Here is a 24,155-nt window from a genome sequence, read left to right on the forward strand (position 1 = left end):
TACTGGAATATCAAAGAATTCCAGTGTTGGCAGCAAATGAAGAGTCACTGAGGAAGGGACTCTTCTTGACATTTGTGGGGGATGTCCTCAGCAAGCCTTCAAGAGGCAGCACCCTTGCATAGCATGAGAACCGGACGTGTGCAAAGGCTGTAGTTGGAAGGGTCGTATGTTACGACAATACCACCCACAAAAAATTATAATGTAATAGGTATGTATGTAACACATAATGCCGCCACCATGTAGCCATACTTCTTATTCTAAAAGAGAACTCCTAAATGACAAATGATGTTTAACATTCAATCCATTTTCCAAGGCTTGCTTCATGGCCAGGTGACCTGTGCAGTCATACTGACCCCGTACTTAGTTAAAAGCTCTGCTGATGATGTCTTTAAATCCTTAATCATTTAAGAACAAAGGGCCTGCATGTTCATTTTAAGCTGCAAATTAGGTAGGCAGTCCTGCCATATATCAAATAGACCCAAAAAAGGTATCTATTTGCTTGCGGGTTGAAAAATAAACAAATACACCTTAGAATAATCCTGAGTACGTTTGATGGAATAAATGTAATGTCTATAATCTCCTAGTAAGTTTAGGGACGTTATGAAGATAGGTGAACTTCCAAGGGAATGCTGTTTTATCTTGTTTCTGGTGCCATGCTACCTTGTTTGTTAAAGTCAACTGTTAACACTCGGTTTTGCAATTACTCACATTCTAGCTTGAGGGAAGGAGAAATTAACACAGAAAATATAGTTGCCCTCCGGTCATTCGGGCTGCAAATAGTGCTATAGATGAGATTTGTGCTCTGAGGTTTTAGTCATGTTGTTTTCTTAGAAATTGAGAAGAAGAAATTTATAGTAATGTGTCTAACAGTGATGACCTATGCCTATGTTTACATAATTTTTATTTAGCATAATTTCAACATTTTTCCTGTCAACATTTTACTCTCTTCCCCAAAAACCCTTAGATTTGAAGTGGAAATAATGTTATTTCTCACATATAAATGAATCAGACAGACACCAGGAGAGGAAGACTAACAGGACTAACGGAACCTTAATTTCCAACTCTCCATGCCCTTTAGGTCTGAAAACTTTCCATTTTGGTCAGAAAAAAAAATGTACCCTAAATATTATAAATTAGCAGAGGACAAAGATGCCCAGAATATCTCTGCAGTAATGACCATGGAAAAAGAAGTTCTGGTGATTACCATAATTACAGCATTAAAAAAGAAACTAAGCTTTCTTCTTTTCTTGTAGCACACAATCCTTTCAACTCTGAAATTACAATCAGGTTTGAAGTATTAATAATGTAATCCTATGACATATACTATTGTCTAGTTGACCAACCAGTAAGGCTTTATCTCCATAGGGTTATATGAAAATCCTGTTATTTTGCAGCAAAGCCAAAATCACAAGCCAATCATTAGTAGCAGAAAAGTATTTAATCGTCGGACTTAATACATGCTATTTTTGGACAGGTTATATAAGGCAGCAGTGTATGATTGTGAGCAAATCGTCAGAAACTTGTCAATGTCTTTTCAGATTGCCAAGAGTAGGCATATAAGGGAAGAAGTGGGTGTTTGAATTTAGGTTTCTCAGATCTATCATTCAGTCAAACAGAAGCACACTTTCCACATTAACAGGATTCATATCACACATCAAATACTTTCATTTAATTCTCTTTTAATACTTGCTTAATCATGACTGTTTCTTCCCTATTAGACTTTGCATGTGGTTTCCAAGCCCTATCACTACACTGGCATAAAATATGTATTCCATCTCTATGAAAGCTCTAACAAATGAGCTAAGACTAAATTTACTTCTCTGTTCATGCACATTACAATGGTCATTCAGAAAAGGCATTGAAAATATTTATCCCCGCAGGGATTTTAGAATAAGTTAATACTGCCCTTTTTGTAAATATGGAAAACAGAATCAATGACATTAAAATATTCATTTAGGATTACAGGTACTGATTAATATTCATAACCATAAATTTATATATTTGAAATTTAACTCCTTGATAAAGGCAAAAATATTTTTTTAAAGAAAAAACTTGGATTTTCACAGTGTTTAAAAATATCAGTGACACACACATCCAACAATATGCACATACACCAACCCTTCCCTACACACATAGGATCAGAAAACCTGAGTGGACTAAAATATCAATTAATATCCAAGATAACAATGTTCCATGTTATAGCCTTAATGTAAACTGTTTCAGCTTAAAAACAAAACAGAACAAACCAACTACATATTCTATCCATACCACTTTTCAACTCAGCAAAAACTGTTCCCCCAAATTAAAAATACATATATATGCATATATATGTGTGTACATGTACACACACACATTTAATTTAGGTTTTGATTTGGCAGATCATCACCCTAATTGTTATGTTTAAACTAATTTCCCTGAGAAAAGTAACATCTGGAAGAATAAACTGAAACTACTACCGATTACACTACATGGCAGAGAGTTTCTGCTTGAGATATAAAACTTACCATGTATAATTTCCCATGTGAATTTAAAAAAAACCAAAATACAAGTAAAACTCTGAGGTGAATAATCAAAATTTTCCTAAGCATTCAGGAGATAGAAGCTGAAATACTTTTGAATATATAGCATTCTTTCAAATCTATTTTTAAAAAGCATAATAAAATAGTGTGCTAGTGCCAACTACATTTACAAATAATAACTAATATTAATTCTAAGCAACATGTAAATTATGCTTTACAAGAATGTCACATTTCAATTTTTACCTGTCTTTGGCTCCACTGAGAAGTATGGCTGTCCTTGAAGAATACTGTAGACCACTCTGGCACTGTTGCCATACGTAGGATCATCAGCATCTGTCGCTGTCACTTGTACAACTGAGGTCCCTAGATGCCAATCCCAAAACCACTGAATTAAAAACTTCCAAATGCCACAAAACAAAATAACTCAAACAATGTACTGATTCCACATTAAACTTATTTAAAATTTTTCATTTATCTTTTTTCAAGGCACATAAAAAATTGATACAGTATTTTTTTTAATAAACCAACCCTAAAGAGATGATAAATATTAACAAAACCTTTGAAATATTTAAGAGATAAGAAAATATTCTGGCAAAAAATACCATCAATGATGCCCATTAGGCTGGGATATACTCCGAATCAGATGGGACTGAAATTTTAGGCGTCTCATCCATGAGGCTCAGGTAATACATTTTCATCTAGCGCAGCTTCTAGCAGACTCAATCACTGTCCGGAAAGCAGCATGACAATAGCATCTTGGACACTCCAATTATTGTGGGTATCCAACTGTCATAGTTAGGAAGACCCAGACAGACACCAAAATGTCATTAAATGACAAAGAAGATTTGATCCACCTCGCTGGATCAAAGGTGGCTACCCTATCTCCTTGGGAATTGTTTTATTGTTTCCACAATTTGATTTAAAAACAAGACAGAAAATGAAAATTTATACCAAACCCCTTCCAAAAGAGAAAAACCATGGCAACTTTAAAAAGTGTATCAATATTTTTTTTTATTACATATGATGAAATCTTGTATTCCTTCTTCATTTACTATATATTCACACATTAAATATAGAAAGCATTTCTTCCAATCTGTTATTTTTTTCCATTTGGAATGTAATCTTTAAAATATTAGAGACTCATGTTTGCCTAGTTTATATATTGAATTATATACCATTATTTAGTAAATATCTTATATTTTAAATATGGAACAAGTCCCTTTCTTTATGTATTCTTTAAGGTCCTAGTTTGTTTCAAATAATTTCCTGAATATGACATTTTAAAGCAAACATATTTTTTAGATTTATTTCTATGTAAATATCTCTTTCTAAATCTCTTGTCAGTAATGTACATTTTGCTATAACTCTACTTTATTTTCTATATATATTTCATTGCCAATTTCATTTTCTTTAAAATTATATAGAAATTATGAAAGTTAAGTGTACAACACTATTTTTAAAATCCTGAAGTTTTTAATTTTATGGACTTAGATGATTGTGTTCTGTGGATGTCTGATAGGGCCAAGATGGTAAATAATGCATATTTTAAAATCTTTTTAAAAATTAAAGTTTGAATATTTTTAATGTTATAATAAATTACATTAAGGTCTCTCTTCTATATGCATCACCTTTACAATATTTATTTTGGTACTATGACTAAGTATGATTTTGCTACTTCATTTTAAAAGAAAGTAAACAATTTTAAAGCAAGTAATAAAAACTAAACTTCAGTAAGTTTGGCTCCACAGCCAAACTTACAATAAAACAGGTTTTTTTTCTGAAAAGTTTATCTCATTTAACATATATAGACACACATACTAAATACACACACATATTCACAAATAAATTTAAACTTTCCATGCCTGTCTATGTTCTTCTGGCAATAAATAAAGTATCCTAAAGGTTTACTAGTGTTTTTAAAATTTTATGATTAGTTAACATCCAATAAAAAAAAAGATCTCTGAATATTAAACACTGATAGCTTGCATGGTATATTTCATACTATTTGATGGCTATTATACTTGGTTAGGCTTAAGCACTTTAACTATAGTGTTTGATAAACTGTAAGTTCATACAATATGTGTTATGTAGTTTAGATATTCCATGTTCTATGTTCCAATTTTTATATTAAATTAGTAGTCTGAATAGGTGTCAAGTACACCCTGAAGACATCTGAAAATAATTTTCTAAAAAAGTTCCAATCCCATTTGAATCAGCTAAGTAAATAACTTAAATATAAATTTTTTAAGTACTGTGATATGAAATGACATGACTATTGTGTACATGTAAATAACATAAGTTATTTTATTTACAACATACATTATTTAAGTGTGCATAATAGTCATGCTGTTTGATGTCAGAGTACTATCAAAATCAAAATGACAGTGTACTATTAGCTTCTAAAACAAAATTCACATGTACCCAATTTGCATAGCTATATTCTATGTAGGAAAGGAAAACCTTAGCAGGCCAATGAAAAACCACCAAAATGTCCATGAGAATTGGAGTATGAAGTTGAATTGAATTGCTCAAACACGTCTCAAAAATTCCTGTTTTACTAACCAATACTAATTTGGGGAGAAAAATAGGCCCTTTCTTTTTTCAAAATCCTCCAAAACCTTCTAACAGTTACTGTGCCTGCTGCTCTTGTTGGTAAGCAAAGAGCAGCAGGAAGCACTTGGAAGGTGTGGACAGTAGTGAGGAAGTGTGAATACGTCTATTTGGTCACAGAAATGCTAGCAATGCTTACGTATGTGCTAACTATAGTAAGATAGTGCCACCGTGGTTCAAATTCTTCCTGTCCACAAGGACTGATTCTTCTGTCTCATCATTTGCTGTTCCTCTAGAGGCTAGAGCTATGGTAGTGGCCCAAATAATTTCCCCTCTCTCTTCTAATGGGAACAGAAATTTAGGGCCACTGAACTTTGATCCCCTAAAGAGCACACATGACACACATCTTTGCAACCCCAATCCTCAGTGTCTTGGTAATGCGGATTGCATGACTGGATGAATGAAATGACCTTCTTTTTAAATAAATCATATTGGTTAAAATCCTCATGTGTTAAAATATAACTTCCATTATTATTTTATATAAATTACCTGTTTCAATATTAGAAAAAGCAGGAAATAAATATAAATCAATCCATCTCTCAGCCAGTTTCATATTATTTTATTTTATTTTTTTTGTAAGATTGCCTACACTTAAATTACATACTGGCTGTAAACTATTCCAAAAGTACCTGGATAAATGAAATTTTAAAAAAAGGATTTCTATTATTAGATATAAATAAAATACACACTAGAAATTCTTTACTTGCCATCTTTTTAGTCATGGTGCAATGACAAAAGCCCTTTAAATTAAAAAGCCTTCATTTTTTAAATATATATCTCCAAATGGTATCTCCTTACCATTGTTATAAATTCACTACAAATTTTCACGCATTTAAGTGTTTGGAGAAATTTTTGAAAACGCATGGTGGCATGGACACATGGCAGGGAACAACACACACTGGGGCCTGTCGGAGGGTTAGGGGAGGAGCGAGAGCGTCAGGAGAAACAGCTTAGGGATGCTGGGCTTAATAGGTGATGAGATAATCTGTGCAGCAAACCACCATGGTACAGGGTTACCTATCTAACATGCACATCCTGCACACGTATCCCTAAACTTAAAATTAAAAAAAAAAAAATCAGTGGTGGCATGTGGATGGCCATTTGTGGGTCCAAGGATACTCATTACAATTAAATAGACCAGCCAGTCCACAAATTAGCCTGGTTAGTCATCAATGGCCTTATTGACACATTGGCCACAGAGAGATGTTTAGGATAATGAATCAATATCTTAATATGATGGAAAGAAAAGTAAAAGATCATCACTGGCCTGTGTCTGGAAGAATTCTGTTTGTTAACTTCTGAGGCATCACTGTAATCATTTAAAAATATAAATAAATATCAAGTTGAAAAAAATGTAACATTAATTTCCAGAAAGCACTGAAATAGTTGTATAAATAAAAACAATTTCCTAATTTTCCATACAAATAAATAATGTTAAGTTGATGGATATTGGCTACCAACACATCTCAAATGTTCCCTTCACCCTAAAGGACAGTTGCTACACACATACTAGTGTTTTTCTTTTTTTTTTTCAGTACTTAATGATGATTTAATTTTAAAGACAAACCTCCCCAAATCAGCCACAAGCTACAAAAGCAGAGTGCTCTTTACTTACCCACAGGAGACATTTCAGGAACTCCTGCCGTGTATGGGCCATCCAAAAATTTGGGTTCATTGTCATTGATATCCTGAATTTTGATGACAAACTCCGACTCGGGCTCCACGGGTTTGTTGGTGAGCCTGTCAAGTGCTTGAGCTCGGAGAGTGTAGTAGGCCTGCTCCTCACGGTCCAGTCTCTTGGTGGCATGAATATCCCCAGTGTTCTCATCAATAATGAAAATGGAACTTGCCCCTTCGCCTGACAAGATGTATTTGATGGAACCATCTCCTTTATCAACATCAGAGTGGAGCTGGTGAAAAATTCATGTGAGATGAGATTAACTTACAAGAGAGTCAGCGATATGGAGATACGTAAAAATAATTCTTATGTCAGGCAGCAGTACATGAAATGTTATTGTTCTTGGAAAGATAAGCTGAACGCTTATTGTGCACAGCAGAAAGGCTATTAGAATGTGCCAGCTGGTACTCATGAGCAAGACAATTTCATTTCTTCCTGTAAACAGTCTCATTTCCAAAGGTATTTTATATCATTCCCAAAGTTGGGAACTGGTTGTAGTGTTATTTTGATTTGATCTGTCCTTGACAGTGTTAGCCATCTTCTTTGAACACAGCAGGCATTCAGTAAACATGTATAATTGGTTGATTTGATCTATTCCAGGCAAAGAAACTTTCTATAGAACACTTGTAAATCTAGTTCTAATATGTCATTTAATATTCTTAGAAACCCCCACATTCTTTAAGGGTGCCTTTTCTTCCTCCTCTCTGCCCTGTCCCCACTCCCACTCCTTTCTGTGATTAACGAGTCTGGCTGGATGTCCAGTCTCTAAGTCTGTCTCCAAATTCCATCCTATATTTTAAAATTTGGAGATGAAAAAAATGACACTGCTCTCTAAAGTGGGAATTTAAATCAATACGTGCATGGGACTTCAACTAAAACCTTTCTTGAAATACCAAGAACTGCATTAGATTTGCATGATTAAGCAGAGCATCAGCAGCAGGGGCAGCAAATCCCGATTTGCATTTCCTATCTGGAACTGTCCCTGCTGTATGTCAGAACATTATGTTGAACAGAGGAACCTCAAGAAACCCAGACGTAATTACACATTTTCCTGAACTTCAGAACCTGAGAAACACACGACTCAATCTGTCATTTCAACAATCTTTCACCCTCTATAACTGCCATCATTCTGGACTTCGGTTAATATGAATGTAAAAACCCAATTTACCAAACAGTAAAGCTTTTCACTGCCCTACAGAACTATATTTGCATTTTTAAAAGACAAGGTGCTAAAAATAAATAAAATATGGGGAAAAGAAACACTGAGGAAAGTATGGGCACAGTGCATTTTCATCCTTCCCTGGTAGCTGTTGCAGACATAGCTTTTTACACCTTGAATTTCTGTTAAGTGACTCTTCCACTGCACTGTAACAGCTGTGTTTATCCTCTGCTTCCAAGTACTTGAATACCTGATTTATCTTTTGGTTTCTGTGGTTTTTAGTCGGGCCTAAGTAATACAAAAACATTAATTTCTGGCACAAGTTACAATTTATTTTTTTTTTCAGTGTGGAATTATCTAGTGTATCCTATGCCACATGTTTATTCACTGTATGGAAAAGGTGTGTTCTTGAGCTATTGTGAATTATTTAGCTTTCTTAAGTCATTTTTAGGGTTACTATTATATATGTATCTCCCCCTAATTTATAATACAAAGGGTGAAGTGTGAGAATTATTATAGTTTGAATTATTAAGAACTTCCTAGATGTCAGTCACTATGCTTAACATTCTTTTAAAAACAAACAAAACTTTATTTTAGGTTCAGAGGTACATGTGAAGATTTGAAAGTTCGTTATATGGGTAAAACATTCTTTACGTAGTAAGTCATTCAATATTCACATCTGCCCTTAATCCTATTAGCAAATGAGGAAACTGAGGTAGAGAAAGGCTAAGAACCTTGCCTCAAGTGGTCCAGCCAACTCTCTGGCAGAGCCAAGATTATGAAAACTGGCAGCCTGGTCTAAAGCTCACATTCCCAGTCCCTCTAATGAGATCCACCCTCCAGGATAGAACTGCTGTGCTGTGTGCTAGGGTCTTCAAGTTCTGATGCAAAGGAGAACTTAAGGAAAGAAAGGAATATGCAACCAACCCCACCTGATCATCCCCCAAATCTTCAAGAACCTCAGTGCTTCGAGATGGTTTCCATCTGTGCATTTTATGATTTACCAGAAGGGTCCCTTCTTACCATTACATAACAGCATACTCCACCACACTCAACAATACATAGCAAAACACTTGACTCCCAAGACCAATGCAGATGATGGATGAAAATAAGTTGTTTTTAAGCCTCCAGTCCCTGGACCACCTAAAAGTTCAAGGCAGCTCTCCTAATGCTCCGTCACCTTCCTCTGTGCTTCTCTGGAGCAGCACCTGGTGGCAACTTATCTACGTGTTACTGCTGACAGTGGCAGGAAACATTAGAACATCCAGAAGAGCACAAGAAATATCAGTTACACATGGGTCATGTTATTAATCAGAGCTTTTCTATACTGAAATTACATTAAGGACTTTCCTTATAGAACAAGCCCTTATGATTCATTTACCTAATTCCTGTCAACTGATCTCTGTTTTCGTGGCATGGTGATACAATGTTCCTGTGGTATTCCAAGTATGAGAAAGAAAATAAATTCATTTTCAATAAAAATCACACAGTAAGCCCTGATTGTGAACTTTGACCTGAGCTCTGATGCTGCGTTTTATTAAACATTACGGGCTTGTCAGTTGTTCTCCATTACTGATAGCATCAGAACTTAAGAGTAAAAGCTTCATACTGTTTGCTTCTCCAATCATTCAACAGTCAAATTCTTCCTCTTCTACTACCTACCTGTGCCCCATCCCCCCCGCCACACACACACACCACACACATCCTGTTTCAGGAGTCCTCAACTTTATTATTCTTCCCATCGCTGACAATCTTCTCCCAACTGGGACTATCACTAGGCTTGTAACCACTGCCAAAGTTCGCAAGCAGAAAATTGCTTGGAGTCTAAACTCCGTGTCCTTGCAAGGTTACTGTAAGCATCTGTGGTTAAAAGTGACCAACTTTGAATTGTTAAGATGGGGACATAATTATCTGAGGCATTCAGACATTTAATCTGTGAGACTTTGTGCATTATACTAATCCTAATAGGTGGAGTGAAATCCACACTCTTAGTAAAAAACTCCTCTTTCCTTGATAAAAACGAATGCTCAGCAAAGAAGAGAAATGTTGCCAAGTATAGAAATAGCAAATCATGTTCTTAAGTTGACAAGTGTCTATGTAGGCGCGTGCACACTCACGGACAAACACAAACACACATACACACAAACGGACACCTTTGTGAATAACTATTACAATCCAAACTGAAAAATGTTGCTCTCCCCTGTGAAAACTTTGACCAAGACAAAAGCAAATAACTATCATCCTATAAAATGGTAAATAAGTACATAAACAAAATAAAAACACAACCAAAGAGAAGTATTTGTGCTCTATTTGGGGGTAGAATAGGAATCGCCGAAGTCTACTGTCCTCACAAATACCCCTGTCAATGTGATCCTGAAATTAGCCTAAACAATAACCAAAAAAACTCTATTCATAAGCAGACAAAAATTACCTTTACTGCCTGGGTTCCTAAATCCTTTTCAAAGTATTTTTTTTCACTTCAAAGTAATTATTTGCACTAAATTTTTTTTTTTCAAATGAGAACAAAAAGTGAGTGGCATAGAACCCCTAGTTGAGCCTAGCTCACGATAAGGCAAAAGATAAGCTGAGGCAGAGGTACAATTAGGTAAATCCAGTGTTTTTAGGTCAGCATCATGTATTAATATGTAAGAAATATCAATCAGACTCTCATAAACTACATAGACCATTAATGCAAATCACATTTTGCATGTAACCTAAAATATATTTCTGAATAATCCATTAAAGTTCCATCAGCTCCTGATTGATAGAGCACTCCCCACCCCTGCCGCCCTGCCATGTATCTGTTATACTGGAGCCCTTTTCATTCATTCTGAACTACAATCCTAGTTCAGAATCTTCAAACTTTTCATTTGGGCTATTACAAAATACCTCAATTACTTTTTAATTTTAGTAGTAACTCACATTGTTTAGGCTGTCATAATCAAATTATTTCCTCTAAAACATAAATTATATCATACCCCTCATTAGGTATGGTTTTGTGGCCGGGCACGGTGGCTCACACCTATAATTCCAGCACTTTAGGAGGCTGAGGTGGGCAGACCATAAGGTCAGGAGTTCAAGACCAGCCTGACCAACATGGTGAAATCCCATCTCTACTAAAAATACAAAAATTAGCTGTGTGTGGTGATGCCTGTAATCCCAGCTACTCAGGAGGCTGAGCCAAGAGAATCGCTTGAACCCAGGAGGTGGAGGTCGTGGTGAGCTGAGATCTCGCCGCTGCACTCCAACCTGGGCGACAAGAGCCAGATTTTGTCTCTAAATAAATAAATAATAAATATGATTTTGTCCACAAGAGTGTCTTTATTGATGAGTGCTGAGACATAATATTGATCTATGATAATATCACATATTTGCACAATAATGTTAGCTCTGAAGAACTTTCATGATGGATCAGCCCCTGGGTGTGGCCTGTCGCTTCCCAGGGGTCCAGCCAATTGTGGTTGATCATTCCAGGAAGCATTGGTTGCTATGTATATGCTCATTTTAGAGACTATGGAAAGTGCATCTTTTTGCTGAGAATTCAACTCTTTTGCAGTTATTTCAAAGTGAATGGAACCATTACTTGGCTGACTCTTGATCCTTCTTCCTTGGCCTTTTCAGCATATTCACGAAATATATTTAATTGCTTTCCATGATCTATGGATTTAACCAAAAATTCTAGGCATGAGTCCCAGTCTGAATCCATACTGTCTCCCTGACCTCATTTCTCCACCACAATTCTCAGTGTATTCTATGCTACAAGCATGCTGGACTAGTTCTCAGTGCCTGAGCATAGCAAGCATTACCATGCTTCCCAACACACGCACTCACTGACATCCAATTCAGCTCCATGCCAGTTCCCTTTTCCTGAAGTCTTACAACTGTCCTATTTATTTCCCATAGTTTCTTGTTTCAATTTCTATGACAGAATTTATTTAATTCTGCTTTATATTGAAAATCTAGTTTATTTTTATATCTAACTTTAATTTATAAACTCCTTAAGAACTAAGTTCTTTTTATCACTATGTTCTACATTCTTAATAAACAGTCTGTTGTATTAAATTTGGTAAATGTATAAGCCATTTTGTAAAATAGTAATTTGTTGTATTCCAATTTCTGTCCTTTTAAATTTCAATACCTTTTTAAAGAAAAAAAATAAAACAAACAAAAAAATCCTTTATCTCTGATTTGTTCTCCTTAATCCTCTGAACCACCTAGATGGAATTCAGATACCTTGCTTTGTTGCTCATGGTAACACGTAGTGTGTGATTTTGTACTTTCACTCTTACATGTTTGTGTTCCCCAGGAGACAGAGCCCTGGTAGAAACAGGCATCCTTCTTATTCATGCTTCCACAGCTTTTATACAGTACTTCTCTCTCCCTTTTTTTCTCTCTCTCACAAATACACAGACACACAACAAACACACACACACAGAGTGTTAAAGGAGGGTTGAACCTGCTTGCATGTACTTGGATGCCACTCCATTACCTCACTAAATTTTTATTCACCTTATTTTAAAATTTAAGATGGTAGAGACCAAAACCAAAAGAGCGATGCACTGCTGTTCTGGTGATCTTTTTACACCTGTCCAACCAGAGGAAGCACGATATGAGCTCCCTGGTCTAGCACTTTCAATCCATCTGCTGAAATAAAATCTGAAAATAAAAAATACTGCTTGATTTAGGAGACAAAGGTAAAAAAATCAATTCAATATATTGATCAACTTTTCTTTCCTCTAGTACTTCTTAAAGTTTGCTTGTTATTTGATCTTACTGATGATCTTGTCTTTACTATCTAATACTTAGCCCTGTAAAATGGAGATAAATATATCGATTCCTGGACTTCATTGCATAATTGTGACCACTACTTGAGATGATATGGTGGAATATAGTTCATAAAGGTAGAAATTACTATCATGTTAGAGTTGTACTTTTTAATGTTTTTGCCTTTGAAAAAGATACTAAATTTTCATGCCACAAAAAGACCATCTATAGACACAAGGTGAAATTTTATGCAAGAGATAATATGTATTGTGCAAGCTTTAACATTAATAAAACAAAACTAGAACTAAAGCCTCTGTGATGCTCACTGACTTATTTACAATAAGGATGTAATTGCAGTTTTGTATTACATTCTTCCTTATAATGAATGTTGGAATAAGAAATAATATATTGCAATATAAATAAAACTTATACTCCTATTGCATTTGTGTCAAAAAATGAAGCAATGATGGCAAAGTAAGAAGTGTGTTTTTTGGAGCAGTAAGTTAATCAATCTGAGAGTGATTTAGACTACATATTAGCAAAGTATTAAAAGTAAATTTTACCACTGATTTACTTATTATAGATTCCTGACTTTTAAAGTTTAAAAGTGTATTCCAGATTATTAGAACCCATGCAGGATAATTTTATTAAAATTTTACAGGGCTAAAATTATAAGTATAGAAGGTAGATTTAAACAATAATTAGCAGACTTAAAATTGCCTGAATATACATATTATAAACAAGTTTTCTTTTCTCATTATGTCTTTTAGTAAATATTTTCCACATAACTCTGGATATGTTGCAATTAGCAAGCCGTTGAAGAAGTGTTATAGATGAAAACACATGTATGAGTCATTTCTTTCTGGTTGAAGTATTCCTAATTTATAATTATTATTGTGGTTCAAGGTAATGGAACACAATTTACTTGTAAAGCATCTCTAGTGAAGACGTGTGGCTTAAGAAATAAAGATATTAACTGCTTTACAAACAGGAATAAAGGAAAGAGATATAATTCAGGAAGTATGTAGGTAATGTTAATATTGCCCAAAAAATCATTTATTTTATTAAGTAACAAATAAAAACAAAAAATACTACTCATATTGTTTTTATTCGCAGAAACAGTTCACAGTAATACAGTTGTGACAAACATCCATTCTGTGGGATCAGAGTCCATTTGCTTAGAAGCAGAATGACCCAATTGGAAGGTCAATGCAAAGAAGCCCCAGGTATGGCTACTGAATCTCCATTCTTCTCTATATTGTGCTGTCTTGATGGTGCTTGAGTCCCGGTTTACTCATCTGTTATAGATCCATTTCTGTACATGTACAATTGGCTTTGAATGTTGAAGTGAGGATAAAATAAAATGACGCATTTGGAAGTAAGTTTGTAAAATGAAACTTTACATCCATATTAACAAATTTCCATAGAGTGGTGTAATACAATTATCTTCTTTCCTTAGGGAAAACAGTCTTGCTCTGGAGTGAAAAAGTCATAGATCTGTGCCTATGACATGGTTACTCAGAGCTTCATGTTCACAGCCACAGCTTTCTCATCAGGGACCAAGAGATAGCAACTCTTGCGGAATAAAAAAGCATTTTTTATTCCACACGGCTACATTCACTTCCCTAAAGAAAACCCCACTCATCCTATCTCTGATTGCTGTCTCCAGGCCAGATCTAAAACTCTCATACAACTTAAGAAATCCGCCTACAGTCGAATTCTTAATGATCAAAATTAAAGCTGAGGCTTCATCCTCGCTTAGCGTAATTGCGAACGCTTCATGTTCTCTACTTCAGGGCTCGCCGGATAGGAAAGTACCTTGCTCTCTTAGTTATAAACTCCATGAAATAGGCCAGAAGCACTTAAAGGCAACCCCTGGAGAGACTCAGCTTTTTATCAAAAGAATAACTTTTAATTTTACTTTTTACAATGAGGTTGGTTGAGCAGAAAATATATATAACCAAGGCAAAAGCATCACCACTCAAAGTGTGGTGTCTATTTGTCTGAATTAAGATAAATACAGAATTTGAGAGGAACCACTTAGCAACTGTTACAGTAAGCTCACCCAAGAATTTCATGTCTGTTGCACCCAAGTACAATAATGAAAATAATGGGAATTGATTTTTTTATCTATTTATTTTTATTTCACTTTACAAAACTAGCAGCAAGTGACAATAGTATCTTCTTGGAAAAACAAGTGTGTGCACAAAAACACAACCAACAACAAAGCACACCTTACCCCTTCATCACAGATCCATTGAGAAGCAGCAGGCCTGTGAATAAAAACCCTACATGGAAACTCTTTTGAATGCTTCGAGGCAAAACTCCATCTAACACTTCTTCCCTGTCATAACATGAGAGATGCCTGGAAGATACTCACCACAATGAAGGCAGAGAGCAATCTGAGAGACCATCTTTAAGACTTGTGCAATGTTTTGTACCTGGCGTTTTGGAGAAGGTATGCAGGTACACGTTGCAGATGGCAACTGCATAAGGTGTTTGAAAACATTTCTTGGGAGTTTTCTGCACTGCACTGCTTTGTCCATTAGAAAATAACAACAATAACAGCTAAAGCAATGGAAATAAAATTTTAGAGTATGCATTTGGTTGAGGGGAGAAAATGTCAACACTTGTATAATTTAAAGAGATAATTTTCTAAAGTATCTTTTCAGTTCTAATATAAGAATGATATTCGTTCAATGTGACCTAATGGAAGCCAATGTCTGAACAAAGATACAGACAAACACAGAACGTCAGAGACAACACAGAACAAGGAGGGCAAACTGAAAGGGAGCTAGCCAGGAGGAGGGCAGATAGTGACTTAGCCATTCAACTCTTAGACTTACTAACTGTATCTTGGTAAGGAGGCTCTGACAGTTAACTCTAAATCCATCGTAAGTATGTATATACACTGTTATTTGGTAATATTTATTCAGAAAAGTTGGTCTCAATTGATTGTCTTTTGGGTGTTTAGTATTTGTCTAGTTCATCCTTTCTAGCATCTTTATAAAAATTACAGATTAGAAGTGTCCCTTTAGCTGTTATTTGAAGTACCATGTTAAAATTAGCAACATCGAGTGCACATTAGCTATTATGTGGACTAGATGGATATAATTTGCATTATCCTGATGCCCAAACTAGACTGTCCTGATGAATTGAATCTATCCTGTTTGTTTCTTCATCCTCAACATGTATTAATCACATATTAAAAATACCTATGGACTATCTACTATATGCCTGGCTTATTGTGTGGATGAAAAGCAGAAGGGGTAACAAGAGGGAGCCTAAAATCTTGAATGAAGTAGCTGAGTTTATGGTATGGTAGACTGTCAGTGTAGAAGGTTGAACAAATAATCATTAATTATGGTGACCAAAGAGCACCAAGAAATCATATGGCAGGAAAGCCAAACAGAGCCCAGGAAAGTGCTTTTTAAAGAAATGATATTTAATTAGGGACAAAAAGGATATTACTAAGAGTTAGCTTCACAGTGAAGGGAGCAACTTGATTTCCAGACTGAGTAATACACAGAATTCAGCAATGTATAATATAGAATAATTAATTTTGGCAGGAGATCTATAAAAAGAGGCCTTATCACATAATTATATTATAATCTATATTCTGTAAACATGTTTAAATAATTTTTAAAAATTTAAAGATTAGAATGGTTTATTCATCTTATACTGTTTTGGTAATCACTTTATTATTTTATAAAATTTAGTTATGTAGGTTTCTAGTTTCCAACATCAAGTGGGATGTTGGTTAAAATGCAAATTTTTGAGCTCTGCCTGAGGTCTACAGAACTAGAATCTCTGAGATGGGATCAAAAATCTATTTTCAACCAGCACTCCAGGTCAAAAACTACTGATGTAAAAAATAACACCGTCAGCACACAAACCTGTTTTTATCAATAATATTAGTGTTGAAAATAGTTAATTACTTTTAAGTATATTGAATTTAAAATGTCTTCTAGAGTTGGTTGGGCATGGTGGCTTATGCCTGTAATCCTAGTACTTCGGGAGGGTGAGGCGGGCAGATCATGAGGTCAGGAGATTGAGACCATTCTGGCCTACATGGTGAAACCCTGTCTCTACTAAAAACACAAAAATTTAGCTGGGCATGGTGGCACATGCCTGTAGCCCCAGCTACTCAGGAGGCTGACGCAGGAGAATCACTTGACCATGGGAGGCGGAGGTTGTAATGAGCTGAGATCACACCACTGCAATCAAGCCTGAGTGACAGAGAGATACTCTGTCTCAAAAAAATTAAGAAAAATTTAGAAATAAAATGTCTTCTAGAGTTGTTAATTTTTACAACTGAATTTTTTTACAAAAAATTTACTCTGTTTTGTTTTATATATTTTACTCAAAATGGAACTGTCCCTTCTCTAAAAATAGTACAGAAGAAAAAGTATGCAGTATATATTTATGTACCCATAATATAGCATGTGTTGATATATTTTTTAAAGTAGCTATACTTAAATTCAAAATCACTCAAAAATTATTTCAATCACTCATGAGAGAGAGAGGGCAAACAATTTCCTTTTTGCCATAGTACATGTATCAGGGGAACCTGAAAGAATGAGAAGCTAATTTGGTGAGTATTCACTGTGGGTATACTTTATAGGTACAAAGTTACAGTGTGTTAACATCAATCACATGTCGTGTATAGAACAAGCTCATATTATAAAGAAGCAGGGATACTTTCAGGCCCTTAGCATCCTTCTGGGTCTAGCAGGATCAATTAAGAACAAAAAACCCTGCTTATATTTTACATGATGTTAATATTGGTCAGAGCCACAAAGGTAGGGAGAACACTCCAGGAAGTGCAGGAACTGAAAGCAACAGCATCTATGACCCCGCTGTGTTGGCATAGTCTCTTTATTCCAAAGAAATTATTTGTATCTACACGAAAAAAAAATCAATATTTTCAATTACTGTATATTTATGTTTTTAAAAACTTGGGAATTTCAAGGAAACCAAGAAAGAGGGAGAGAAAAAAATACTTATACAATCTCAATTAACCCTCAAAGTTCATTACAAAGTATGAAACCGTCTCTAGGACATCCACTGGATATCACAGAGATCCTAGCACACCTTCACCCCAGACCTGAAACACCCATTTCCCTAACTGCTGGACATGCTGGCATCGGTCAGCTCTCACTCAGCTCATTACTTAATGAACTGAAACCCACCCTCCACTGAAGCCAGGTACACCGAAGACCAAGAACCAAAGGGTCAGAGTGGGACTGTCCTTCCTACCCCACTCCTATTGACTCACTGGGGCCCAATGTGTGCTTCTCATTCCTCCAGCAGCATGACTCTACTAGGTTCACAAGGTATGTCTGCTCCATTCTCTTGGGACTTCGAGCACTAAGGGACCAGCAGACTAGGACAAGTGTCACAATCCTGGTAGGTGTAACCTATCTTGGTCATCATGAGGAGGTGGATTTCCGTTACTTAATCGGGCTTCTGCTAATATTTAGGCACTGGAGGATCTCTTGATTTTCTCTTGACTATTTTAATGGCAAGTGGACAAGTCAAAGAGCCTGTCCAAGGAGGAGTTGGAGATGAGAGGGATGTGATGACTACCACTTGCAACCTGGAGATTCTTAATCTTCTTGTGAATTCCAGCAGGAAATAGGGCCTAACATATTTCTGCAGGAGCTGTTTCCTGAACTTACTACATGAAGCAAGTGGATGTGAGTGGTGCAAGGGGTTGACTCTAAGGCATGTCATGAAAGCCTCCAAGATCCCCTCCTTGCCGCACCGAATGAAACACTGGCGTGCTGGTGGCCAACACATCTCAGCTACGTCCTTTCCAAAAATTGTCCTCAGTTGAAGAGAACCACCTTGACCAAAGGTAATGCATCTTTTTTAAGAACAGATCACATTCAATGATGACTGTCTGCTGTGAGCCTTCGAAGCTCCTCCTCCTCCCCATCTATGAAGACCCTTCCCCACTCTTGAACTCCCCACAAAATCAGCCAAGTCCTAGGCTGCTCTGCTCAACAACTTTTACTGTCCAATCCTATTTTCTTCTTTCCTCCCATACAAGTGTTTATTCCAAGAATGCACTCCAATAAATTCCCTAAAGGCAAATCCCTGTCTTCAAGTCTGTTTCCTATGTAACCTGACCTGCAGTATGCACACATATTACCAGCTCAGTAAATACTGAATCGCAGGGCTTGGCGTCTTGGTACTCATGCATCCCATGCTCGCTCCTTCAGAGGCACAGGGATAGAGGGGAACATTTATGTAATTTGCTGAGAGATGTGTACTTGCTGATCAGAAGCAGCAGCCACTGAAGCAGAGGCTGTCGAGTGGCAAAACTCATAAAAACTGTAGCCCCAGGCAGTGTGTCACTTGTTTCTTTCGGGAGATATCTGACACACTCTTATTTTTCCATGCTCTCAAATACTTTGATTTATGGAAACTTCACACTGTGAATGGACCAATCCGAAGAGCATGAAGAATTCGTTCTGGTGTTTTTTATTTGAAAAGAGAAAGAAGCAAAGTTGCCTTAGCTCAGGGAAGCCAGGGACCCAGTTTGCATGCATTCCTCCTCAGCTCTCTATGCCAAGGGTTGAACATCTTATGCTCACTCAAGTGCTGTGATGCTCAGACAACACTACTGAATAATTCAATCAAAATATCCATCCATAGTCCCAGGCTTTTTTATCTGTAAAAGCTTCCTGGGTCAACCTATTACATACTAAAGGTAAGAGCCACTGGCCTAAAAAGAAGAAAGAAATACAGAGGAAGTTTGGGGAAAATGTTCCTCCACTGTACTGATGCTATCATCTTGAAAGACAGAGGAAAAATGGGTTATTAACTAGCTATCGAAGAGGGAAAATAAGCATGTCTGCAGCACGTTTGAAATAATTTGCTGAGAAGGTACAAATTTTTAAAAGCATACCACAAAAAATCTCTGACATAATTTCAATTTCAAAACACTAAAGCTTCCTAAATGAAAAATAAACCTTGTTCACATAACAAGAGCCACCATGGGATATGTAATTGTCTCTTTTAAAATAGAGCAGATATAAAGAATAATAGGGCTATATTCTGGCCCAGGTGACATAAGAGAGGTTTTCTTCTCTAAGAAAGGAGAAGAAAAGGAGACCTAAGAGAGGTTTTCTTCTCTAAGCAAAATATTACTTAGAAATACATGAAGAAAACAAAGTCTCTTCTGAGCCCTCTCAGGGCCTCATCTCTGCAACCAGAGAAACTTCCATCCTCTGCTTTCCTGCACACTAACAATCTTGACTGTAGTGTTTAATGCCCTGAGGATAAACTTTTTCATAAAGAAATGTAATAAAATTGGCAGAAATCAATAGGAAGAAAAAGGGAGAAAAAGAGAATGAGGTGGAAGAAACAGGTCATAACCACAATAAAGTCAGTAATTATGCTGACGTGAGAATAGAATATTCTCAAATAACTATTAATATTATCCCACGGGCTCTGGAAAGGCATATTGGTTTTCCTAGTAGAGATTGGCCGTGATTTGTTATTGCTGTTGTTTTTGTCTTTGCATATTGGTTGCTCTGGTATTGACAGGGCCACCAATAACATCTCCTGGAGAGAGTTGACCACATCATGAAACTGAGGAACAGGCAAGGGAGAATTAATAACACCATTGCTTGAGAAAGATGGCTTTCTGCAAAATTCTGTTTAACTTTTAAGCTGTTTAATTTCTGTCTGGATTTTTTAAATGTAATAGGTTTCAGCCACGCACAGTGGCTCACGTGTGTAATCCCAGCACTTTAGGAAGCCAAGGCGGGTGGATCACGAGATCAAGAGTTCAAGACCAGCCTGGTCAACATGGTGAAACAATGTCTCTACTAAAAATACAAAATTAGCTGGGCACCTCTAACCTTAGCTACTCGGAAGGCTGAGGCAGGAGAATCACCTGAACCCGGGAGGTAGAGGTTGCAGTGAGCTGAGACTGCAACAACACTGCACTCCAGCCTGGGCAAGAGAGTGCAACTCTATTAAAAAGAAAAAAAAAACAGTAATAGGTTTCCTATTTGTTTAATTACTACATTTATTTCATAGTTTGACTCTTCACTCCTTCTGCCCAAGTATCAAATTATAGAGGTATATTCAGTTATTTATTAATCCACAGAACTGTGATTCAAGATGAATCAAACAGCCTCTTCAGCAACATAATTAGAATTACTCAAGCAAGTCAGCATGATATTAAAACTGCTTCAAGCCTGTACTATGCAACACGACACAAGAACCATGGGATTTGAGGCCTCATGCCCTTGTGTCGCTCTGATGTTGGACAACCTGGGGCCAGTGGTACTTTCTCTGATCTTTACTTTGTTCATCGACAAAACCGATTGAACAAAGGAGCCTTAAAGATTTCCTCTATTCCCAAAACTCTGTACATCTCCTCTAAATAAACATGGGTAAACTAAAATGATTGATCCAGTAAATAAATATGTAGCAGCTACTATATATATATTGTACATCCCAGGAACTGCACAAGGCACGGGAGACTGAGGGGTGTGTAATATTGCCTTATTTTTAAATAATTCATAACATGACACAAAGGAATTGCGCAGTTACACCACCTTGAGAAAGTCAGGAGTGTTTTTAGAATGGTTTGGACTATTGTATCCCGAAAAAAATTCTTCTATAATTTCAAAATATCTACTGAGTAATGACTTGTGAAAAAAAGGAGATGAGGTCATTTATTTCTGAATTCTTGGGAGTGATGATCTATGATTTCTTGTGTATATCAGCTCGCAATTTGGTTAAGATAATACAACAGAAGAAATTAAATTTTGATTTAAAAATTTATGTCAAGAACTTACACAAAATAACTTTAAAGGATATTTTATTACTCCATCGTTGCACTACTATGAAGAAATACCCGAGACTGGGTAATTTATTAAAAAAAAAAAAAAAGAAGAAGAAGAAGTTTGACTCACAGTTCTGCACGGCTGGGGAGACTTCAGGAAACTTACAATTATGGCAGAAGGCACCTCTTCAAAGGGCAGCAAGAGAGAGAATGAGTGCCAAGTCAAAGGGAATGTCCTTTATAGAACCATCAGATCTTGTGAGAACTCACTATTATGAGAGCAGCAGGGGGACTGCCCACATGATTCAGTTACCTCCCAGGGGTCCCTCCCACGACACAGGGGATTATGAGATTACAGTTCAAGATGAGATTTGGGTGGGGCCACAAAGCTGAACCATATCAAGTATGTCAACATAATGTTACCTGAACATGCAATTTTCAGGACAAGTGCACTTATTTGAAAGGGCATAATATGAATGGTACTTACTTATTATTTCTCTAATATCATGCACAAATCCAATTAATATCACTTACAAATATATACACTAACAGTATTCATTTGCTCTTCATTTCTCTGAGATGTACAATGTTACACATTTTCTCTGTACTTCATCCTGTCACATTACAGATACATAGTTTAGATGCATTATTCTATTTCAATCTGAACTACTCAGAACTCCTTGCAGCAGAACTGGGATAATGATTTCCTGGTAGAAGCCTGCTTCCGAGGAATATTAACACAGAGGATCATTCCTAGAGGGCATAATTTCAGATGGGTGTTTCCTCCCCTATTATCAATGTTGCTACCATTAACTAAAACATCCTTTGCTGTGGGGGGAAAAAGTGCCAACTGAATCATCTTTCTTTTACATTACTTATAATTTTAAAAACATATTCCATAACTGAATGGACAAGTGTCAAATATAAGAAAAATAATAGTATTCACTGTTATGAGTTGACTCTAAACTTTACTACTATGTGAAATGGGAACATTTTAGGAATGGTGAAATTATGATAGAACATTTCCTGGCACACTTGACCCATTCTAATTCAAAATCCCATCACTACGTTTTCTCTATTCCTATGCTACTTTACTTCATATTTGCAATGCTGAATTTTATTCACTCCACTTCACAAACTGTTTTATGGCTTTTACTCAAATAACTAGCAGCTAATACTTATTGAGCATAATTATGTGTCAGATACTGTGGTAAAGGGACTTTTAATTCTTCTGACAAACTTTTGTGGTAGGCATTATTGTCCTAATTTTATACATGAGAAAACTATGATTAAGAGGATTCTGGCTTTTCCCAAGTTTACACAATAATTTCACAGACTTGAATGCAGGTCTCCCCAACAACACAGGTGTATTCTCACCCACTACCACCCTCAGTGTGTCCATTTCCACTCCCACACATCTCCTCTCAGAAGAGATGACTTAGATGAGCTTGGATTCTTACATTTCCCCAAATGAAAAATCCAATCATTAAGGCAAAATGTGAACTTAAAACTACTGAAGTTTCAGGGTTTTGTTTGTGACCTTTCCTTGTCCCTTGCTCCCAACGCCCAATTAGTTGTCAATTCACAATGTTCCATCTCCATAGCTCAATAACTCCCTTTCTCTTTGTTTCCACCCCACCTATGACTGCCCTGAATCAGGATAGTTTTATTTCACACAGATTAACAGCATAGCAATTTATACTTTGTGTAGTAAAAAAGACTTGTGGATGCTTAAAGGGTCACTTACTGTTCAACATCTCTAATCCACAGTATTACATGATTGTCACGTGCTTCTTATGAAAACACAATCGCTATTCTTCTCTAGATCAAAATCATGGATAGTTCCCTACAACTTTCCATATTAAAGCTCAGCTTAGTATTCAATATGTTCAATGGTATGATCTCATTGACTGTGATGTACACCATAATCTTATATACTAACAAAAGAAAAAAAAAACTGTATATTATCATATGTATTGACCATAATGTTATATATTAACAAAAGAAAACAAAACCTGTATATTATCATTTTAAAGTGTTATTTATCGTAACAAGCATCTTGATTTCAGAAGGTAAAATGTGGGAAAAGATGTATCTTCTAATTGATAGTATGTTCTATTTTTGATTCTCATCTCCTACTTCCTACTTTTAATTCCCTGTTCTTCTACATTCCCCCTTCTGCCCTGGGAATGCACCGGGCTTTGCCAGACAACAATATATCAAAAGCTCTCCTACAATCAAATGCATCAAATTCTAGAGCAAAATTATTCATATTTTGGACCTATCTAAAATAAAAATCAAGAAAAGGCAAATGAAGGTGTAAGGAGCACACCAAGTCACGAATATTGTGTGTTGTTCAAAGAAACATGACGACAACAGCTTCACTCAATGCCAGCATTTTGTCTATTACTGCTACTGCATGTGTTTTCTTCACATCTTTTAAGATTATCCTACTCTTATTTTATTTAAAAAATCAAGCCTCCTTTGCAATCACATTGAATGACAGGATACTTTGGTGATTAGTATAGTTTGATGAGATGTTCTAAGCAACTTATAATCACCACCATTAACAATAAATCTTACCTAATGTTTGAGATATAATCTACAGATTTAACT

At 36.0% G+C, this 24,155-nt stretch overlaps 1 protein-coding gene across 2 annotated transcripts in view; it reads right to left on the bottom strand.

Moving 5' to 3' along the window:
- CDH7 (cadherin 7) overlaps positions 1-24,155 on the bottom strand; it is a 137,210-nt gene that overhangs the window by 71,548 nt on the left and 41,507 nt on the right. For both annotated transcript variants that reach the window (XM_012465385.3, XM_012465386.3), the window contains exons 3-4: positions 6,745-7,039; positions 2,763-2,882 (exon numbers count right to left, since the gene is read on the bottom strand). In XM_012465385.3, the coding sequence (XP_012320808.1) occupies positions 2,763-2,882; positions 6,745-7,039 (415 nt within the window). The remainder of the gene's footprint in view (positions 1-2,762; positions 2,883-6,744; positions 7,040-24,155) is intronic.

The sequence above is a fragment of the Aotus nancymaae genome, unplaced genomic scaffold (genome assembly GCF_030222135.1).
Source record: "Aotus nancymaae isolate 86718 unplaced genomic scaffold, 86718_ANA_hifiasm-v0.15.2.pri h1tg000020l, whole genome shotgun sequence".
Lineage (NCBI taxonomy): Eukaryota > Metazoa > Chordata > Mammalia > Primates > Aotidae > Aotus > Aotus nancymaae.